At 29.3% G+C, this 8,299-nt stretch overlaps 1 protein-coding gene and 1 non-coding gene across 2 annotated transcripts; one reads left to right on the forward strand and one right to left on the reverse strand.

Annotated features, from left to right (window-relative positions):
• Positions 1-269: 269 nt before the first annotated feature.
• Positions 270-7,557, reverse strand: LOC150097793 (uncharacterized). Its single transcript, XM_090406837.1, has 3 exons — positions 7,446-7,557; positions 5,720-5,987; positions 270-599 (listed from the first exon to the last, which is right to left on the reverse strand). The coding sequence occupies exons 2-3, from the start codon at positions 5,971-5,973 to the stop codon at positions 500-502; spliced, it is 354 nt and encodes a 117-aa protein (XP_090262963.1). The 5' UTR covers positions 5,974-5,987; positions 7,446-7,557; the 3' UTR covers positions 270-499.
• Positions 983-1,064, forward strand: TRNAS-AGA (transfer RNA serine (anticodon AGA)). The gene has a single exon. It is a non-coding gene; the product is annotated as a tRNA-Ser (tRNA).
• Positions 7,558-8,299: the final 742 nt, after the last annotated feature.

Below are 8,299 nucleotides of genomic sequence, written 5' to 3' on the forward strand. Positions count from 1 at the left end.
AAACTAGGATATATCATAGGATTACTAGTAATAATTTAATAGGTGTGAATAGTTTCATACAAAATAAAATAAGTAGTTTTCAGAATTTTAAGATTTTATAAAATAAATTGTAATATTATTTTATTTTTAATATGATTTTATTTTCTTACATTAGATATTACTTAGTTTAATAAAGATATAAATTATTTTAATACAATTATTAAGTTTCCTTATAATGATTATAAGATTATTGCAAACAAGTACCGATTAGTAAACACGACCACAGGGGGGAAAAAAGTATATATTTCTTTATTCTGATGCATTTTAAGACTATATTACAATAACGTCTTTAAAAGAACAACAAAACAAAACAATAACACCTTCTGTGCTGAAATTTTAAAGATATTCTAGAGATCAATGTAGCGGTTATGTGACGTCCAATTCCATAAATATTTGGTGGGAGAACGAACTTATTTACAACTTCACATGTAAATCGACAGGTGTATTTCTTTCCCTGTCACTAGGGGGTGTTGTGATGTTCATTCTTAATGCTATTTCTGTCCTGCCTCCTGAATTCTCCTTTAAACAATCCTTGCACGTAAAGAGGTACTGACACAAACCTAGGAAACAAATAAGAAAAATTTAAACTCAAATAATTACATTATTTTGGAAATTGTTTAAAATTGAATATAGAATCGTAGTTGTAAAACAGATTGGCGCAAAGAATATTTAATAAATATGTTATTAATAAAAATAATTAATAGCTGATAAATATCAACACATGAAACTTGACGTAATGCTACTTTAGTATATATTTATTTACATTGCTTTACATGTAAGGTTTCTTCACTTCTGCTGGACGAGTAAGATTTTATTTATACTAATCAACAGCGCTCATTATTTTCCGAAAAATAATATACTAACCACAATGAAATTACTGTAATGTACTCACTAGTTTAGTTCGATGCTCATTACCTCTTGAATTAAAATGCATTCTACAGCAGCAGTCGTGGCCGAGTGGTTAAGGCGACGGACTAGAAATCCGTTGGGGTCTCCCCGCACAGGTTCGAATCCTGTCGACTGCGAGTAATTTTTTATTTATTTTTAATAACACAATTATTCTTAAAATAAAAAAGATCAGTGGCAAAAACACTGACGGTTTCATATACCACCCAAAAATTCTGGGTATTTATTATTTTTTTCCTTGTCTAACTTACAGATAATTAATATCTTTATTAATTAAAACGTAATTTTACTATAAATGTGAGTTAAGTATTAATTCTTAATTTGTATAAAAAAAGGTAACCAATTAAAGTTTTATTGGATAAAAATCCTTTGCTTTCTACGCAGGTTAAAGACAAGAAAAAAATAACGTTTCGAAACAAGTGTGAAAGTGCAAATGCAAAGAATTACTAAATTATCAAGATTTGTCATGTAGTTGTAAACGCAGAAACATTACATATAAACGAGGTTTTCCAGTCCCTACTTTATTATATGTAACTCTTTGTTAACTATAATCACTGTCAAAAAACTAAGTTTATTTTTTAAAATCATTTTATTCACATAAATAATAAAAAGTATAATAACCAGTGATTGTACATATTTCATATACTAAATAGGAAAATAATTATTTGAATAGCTGCATTTGACAATAATAATATACACATAAGTTAAATTTTATCGCAAAATTCACTTTAATAATAATTATATGTGATCTCTTAAGGAGAATGTCTATCCAAAATACTGTAATTTCTTACTGTCAATACAGTAGCGCCATCTAGAGTTGTAAAGTGCAATTACATTATGCTTTGCCAAACGTTGTCTGTAACCATCAAGATATTTGTTGCAAGGAAATAATTCATAATTTATAAGACTACCTTTAAATGCTATCACACTGATTTCTAGACTCCCTTGACTTCTCAAATGAAACTCATGTCTCAAATGAAAAAATAAAATAAAATACTCCCCATGAATTTTTTTATACACGAAACTAATTATTATACATTATATATAATGTATAATGATTATTTTTAAATTCTGTAAATTTCGAGAATTTATTTAGATCATAGATCTTAAATTTAGATACTTTAATATTAATAATATATTAATACTCATCCTACTACATGAACATCCTTCCTACATTCAGTTAATTTTATTTTCATTCGGTATTTTTTTTAAAGATTGGATAACGTTTATTTCTAGAAACTTCTATTTTTCTGTTGTTTTTTTTTTTTTTTTAAAGAAAATGCTTTGACTCCATCGTGTCATGCATTATTCTTATGATATCTCTGTCACCACGTCATCCCTTCGAAGTAATGGCTGGCAAAATTGTGAATATTGTCAGTCAAATCATGTTATTCAAACAGCATATATGGACAAAGTATCAGCACATATTTTTTTGGAATATTTTATTTAAAAATATTGAATATTAATGGAAATATTAAAATTATCCAAATAATTTCAAAAATCTTACCATTTTTTAAATTTTTCTTTTATTTTTTTTTATTTACTAGGTACACTTCTTTTCTTTTTTTATGTAATTTATATAATAGGTAACCTTGTATAATTTTTCATCGGAATTGAAGAGCTCTCTGTTGCTCGCTTGTCTCGTTTTGCATTTTTATTATTTCTTTACACAAACGGATTTTGTAATCAGCCAAACTTCGTTATCAATGTTAAAATTAAAATTGGATGATGACTGACTTGCGACAGAAATCTGGAAATCTCAAGTTTCGGTAGTTTTGCGCTGACCAGGCTATTTCCACTAGGGCAGAACTAGCCATGTCCTAGTAAAGATGTTGTTTGCGATAACTAAGCAAAAAGTTTACCTAGCAATAAAATAAAATATCTATAGGATTATTCATATACTGTATATATAATTTCAGTCCTAAGAACTGAAATTAAATGAGATCGTCTGCTCATTTCTTCTTCAGAGGAAGAAACGACACCTAGTTCAATTCTCTGTGCTTCAGAAAATGTGGACGTATTTCTCAGCCCCAATCCAAGGCTTTACAAACAACCTTGAGATCTTTTAACTTCTCAGTTTCCACTGCTTATCCCTTAAAATCTGTACAGATCTAAATCTAATCTTTCTTTTCCTTTTAGGGCATTTAGATTTAGATTTTAGATTTTTTAGATTTAGGTATCTTCTTCTTGCTTTCATACTACGTTTGTCGCTGAGGATCTTATAAAATTCCTTCGTGGTATCGGGTTTCTTCTTTGAAGTCTGGAAGAGGATGCACACGGGAAGAACTTTATCTTAAGCCATATTGATAACATTGTGATATACCAGGATGTACTTTTGTTCAGATTTTTGTAATTGCATATGATCATTCAGAACAGTTGCGATGTGGGTTCTTACATGAGGATGGGGCTTAAAGTAATGAATCAGAGTTTAGCTATCTTACATACCAAAATAATCAACTTTCATGCCAATCTCCACGAACTTGAGAATAGGATGTTTCGAAAGCTTTACTGAAAACTTTTAGCAGTGGCATCTTCTTTGAGAGAGTCTCTCTGACTGTCTTGTGAGGAATTATTTATCGTTCGCACGTGCAGTACAATAGAGAATTAAAAAAAAAAAAAACATATAAATATGAATATGAAATCTACATTTGCATCTAAGTTTGGAATCCATTCCAGTGATGTTGATGTAGCTTGAAGGAAAATCAGTCCAATCGTCAGTGTCTGTATATATTTTTGCCAAAGGTGTAATTATTATGCTGTAGTTTCATGTAAAGTTCAAGATCACAGAAACCATAGTACTGAAGAAATCTACACAAATTTAGGCATAGCAAACAAACCAAAAAAGTAACATGATAAGTAAATTACAAATTGGTACGAAAGCGTTATCTGTACAGATCATAGGCTTAAGAACTTGATCGCACCGCCGATTATTATCTTGGTGAAATTTCAGCAATTAATTCGAATTGTCTTATCGAAAGCAATATCATAACGCATACTTTCGATAATTTATTAGAAAACAAATCGATGCACATAATTAAATTTATTCCTTCAAACATTCCTCGCTGGGTAGTTAACAATCAAATTAAATTATTCAATCAAAAACAATTTCCAGAAATATTTTCAAATATAAAAAGTATATAAACAACTAAATGGTAGATTTTTCTAATCATAGTTTTATTTATTAAAATTCTTTATAATTAATTAATATTAATAAAATGAAGCAAAAAATTAAAATTTAACATAGTTATTAATTTTATAATTAATTGTACACAGTAAATTTTTCATATACTTTTGAAATGTACTTCATATTGGGCTATATTTTTTTTTGTTTTTGAGCACGAGTGCAGATTCTACCGTAGCAAGAATGTTTCAAATAATTTGATTAGCTCTGAAATTTTATGAAGATTTTCAGTGATAATACCGTCAAATAATAAATGTGCAATAGGTTTCAACTCAGATAAAAAATAATAAATAAATAAACGAATATTACATAAATATGTACTACAGTTAATTTAAAAAAAGAAAGAAAGAAATTCTTTAAGCCAAATGTATTATTATTATTATTTTACAAAATCAGTTCTAAAAAAGGAATTGATTTTGTAAAAAAAAAGTAGACACACTGACTACAGAATATTATATTATTACCTAACAGAATTTAAGGGAAAAAATGCAGATATATATATTATTTTTAAAAATGAGAATGCCATCTACTAAAATTTATAAATCTTCCATAACGTCAGCTTTAAATTTCGAAATTATTTTTATTCCTAATTCATAATTAATTAATAATAATTAAGAATATATGAAAATATTATTATTATTATTAAATCAGAATTCGAAGTGCCTTTAGTTGTGAAGTGCATATAAAATTAGAAAAACAAAATGATATAGACATGTATAAGCGATACGATCAAAACGTTTCAGAACTTACCGCTAGATGACGCTACAGAAAGGTATCTGATTTCCATTCATCCAAGTTGTGGTTTGCATTATCGAGGTGTAACGCTATGTAAACTATAACTACGTGCGTGCTTTAATTGCAAATTATACCAAAAAAAAAAAAAAACGCTTTAATCTAGGATAAAGTGGTAGAGAAATCTTGGAGATGTTAAACTTGTTTTGTTGAGGAAGTAATAGGCAGAACTCGAACTTGTTCATTGAATACAAACAAGTTTTCCGGTATTAAATTTGTATGCTCTTTTGACATTTATGTAAATAAACATTAAGAATCAGCGTATTAATATTTCGATTCAGGTATTTTGAAGCCTTTTTGGGAAAATGTCCGCAAGAGCTATTACAGCGTACTTAAAAATAGTTACTCACTAAAGAATACTCGTTGTTATTGTGCTTTTTCGGTGTTATGTATGAATAAGAGGTCACACGAGTATTGCTCGCCAAAGAGAATTTTTCGTTGTTATTGTAGAGAAAATAAACACAGTCCGGAGAAATTTAATGATATTTTGCAAAGTGCAAATGACAACATTTTCAATTATAATAACCTTTGCGCATGTGCAAAACACAGCGGACGATGAGAAATGAATCTAGAGTAAATAAATTATATATAAATAATTAATTAATTAGTTAATTAATATATTAATAAACATATTAGTTAAAGATATATATATATATATATATATATATATATATATATATTATTAACGATAAAAAAAAAACATTCAAAGCGTACACAACTCACACCTAAGAAATTAACCAATATTCCTTTATATTATAGCAATTCGTTTGCCAATTTGTTAATAGTTAACGATTTACGAACCTGTTGTGTGATCCTGCGAAATCAAAGTCGTCAACGTAATCACCAAATGCATCTAAACTACTTGCAGAGGCATCATCACCTGTTACTTCTTCATACTCGCCTACGAATGGATTCTCTTGTCCAAAAGCATCTCCGAAGCCGACAGGTGAAGCCCCGAAACCTCCATATTGACCATAAAAAAGACCTCCGTATTGACCAAGAATTCCTGTTGCCATTAATAAAACGCCGAAAACGAGGCTATAAATATTATTCATTGTGAAAAATATATCTGAAAGTAAAACATGTAAACCTGTTAAAATCTTCATTGTATTTATTCATACAGCTCATTGAAAATTATTCATTATTTATCAGATGTATATATTGAACTAAATGGACTTAATTACAAAGAGAAAAATACGTTGGATTTATTTGGCTGTAACAATATAAAAAAGAAAACCGACTAGTTTCACAATTAATATGGACTTCGTTATATTTCATTTTTTTTTTTTTTTTTTTTTTTTGATTTCACAAAACGCTTTAATAAGAAATTAATATCAAGAGTAAAAGCTGCTTATTTTCTACATGAACTCTCGTATGATATTCAGGGGATGCCAAGGGCTTTTAATGAGGAGAAGGCAGAAGCTCAGAAAGCTTTAAGTTGGAAAAATGCTGTTACTCAACTATTCTATAATCATAATATCTTTTGAATAGTGCATTACCGGCACAACCCATAAAAATGTGCAGTGTCGGTATGTCTACAAAATACCCTATTACGAATCATTTTCGTACCACAATTCAAACTTTTGTTTGTCATTATTTTGACTGTGGTATCATTTTTAAATAATATCACATCGCTTAATAAAATTGATCTTAAGATTGAGCCAATATTTAAATAAGTTATATAAGACGAAGGATTTTCAGAGAAAATTTTTGAATTTTCAAATTACTAATACTCTACCTCCTTAAACACATTTCCAATAATTTCAATGTTGTGAAAGTTACGAACATAGAAATAAATTGATCTGAAACTTTTAAAGGCATTAATTTGAATTATTATTGAATATCCAGAAGTTAAATTACTGGACTTTCTCGCAAAATTTTCCTGAGAAGATTGTTTGGTCTAGTAGGTAAAATAATATCTCGTTCTTGTTATAGTGCATTGGATATCTTACTTATAAGTGGTGCCATCTGACGAGAAAATTTGACAGACAGCATTCTATTATTAGAATAGAATGAAAATTCTGCTGTTCTCGTTATTGTAATAATTAATGAAAGATATAACATAAAAATAAATAGAAATAAAAAAAAATGAGAGTAAACAATACAAAACTTGCTTTGAAATTCTGTATTTTGTATATATACGTTTGCATTACATTTCTCTTTCTAACTGCTAATGCAATTTCTAGGACTTCAAGTTATTTTTTTTTTTTATGTTAGTAAAATTCAATAAAGGATCAATTTCATCATATTATTTATTTTAGGTGTTTAGTAACATATAAATGATAAGTATTCTATAATAGAACAAGTAGATAATCAAAAAAGAAACCCTTTGATGGGTTTGGGGGTGATATAGATATCCATCAAATCCATCATTCATCCATCAAACAAAATAAAATAAAATTTTACACTAAATCATTCTTCCCCAGCTAAATAAGACACAGAAAATTCCCAACTTAATATGCTAGAGCAAATATGTAAGTTATTTTAGTATATATTTTAAAATATACATATTAGTCATCAAACAAACCATGTAAGGTGGCTTATCCTTCACAATTCTCCTTTTGACGCCAATACGAAGCAAGAGACTCGCAAACCTGAAAATGTTACTCCTCTTATAGTTCACTCTCTTGCTAATCAAAGCATTATATAGTAGGTTAGTTCAGGAAACGGAGGCCGGGGAATGACGGGAGGGACTCACAAATCTGGAACGTATCATCAAGTTTTCTGACCTTAAGCGTTCTTGGGTGTTATTATTGTGACCCACCAATCAAGTGACGCACGGAGCTCTTCACGCTGAACCTCCAAACCGAGACAAACACACGTATGGGGGGGCTGTTTCATTTTATGCTTCAGGTAGGATACTGGAGAGTGCAGACACAGGTCGTACTATTTGGGTTTTGTGAATGAATACACATTTAAATATTTCTTTCCTGATTCTTGCTCTCTCCCACGCTGAAGGGAAATTAAGATTCACCCTTAAGTGAACAAGTCGAGTGAAAGTTTAGAGACTACAAAGTTGGCCTTTTTTTGAGAGAGAATTTTATGCTTTTACTTTGTAGGTAATGCTCCAATTCATTTAATTTATGGTTCGTTTTTTCAGTCTGCGGTGCCCTTGAATTAAAAGAACTGAAAATTTGATTCTCTCTCTCTCTTGTGAACGTGTTTTGTTTTTTTTTTTTTTCCTGTTCATTCCTTCATATGACATTGCTATGATATAACATTTCTACACAACAACAATATTTCTACATCCTTATAAGGACTGGCTTAAAGGGGCGAAGCGAGAATGCTTTTCATCTTCCGCATTATCTGTAGAGGACCGTGTAGGGATAAGATGTTATTGAGCCATTAAAGCTCTGATCATGGCAGGAGGGTAACAGCAAT

Source organism: Typopeltis vanoorti, chromosome 17 (assembly GCF_054136105.1).
Source record: "Typopeltis vanoorti isolate ZY-2024b chromosome 17, IOZ_Tvanoo_1.0, whole genome shotgun sequence".
In the NCBI taxonomy this organism is placed as follows: Eukaryota; Metazoa; Arthropoda; class Arachnida; order Uropygi; family Thelyphonidae; genus Typopeltis; species Typopeltis vanoorti.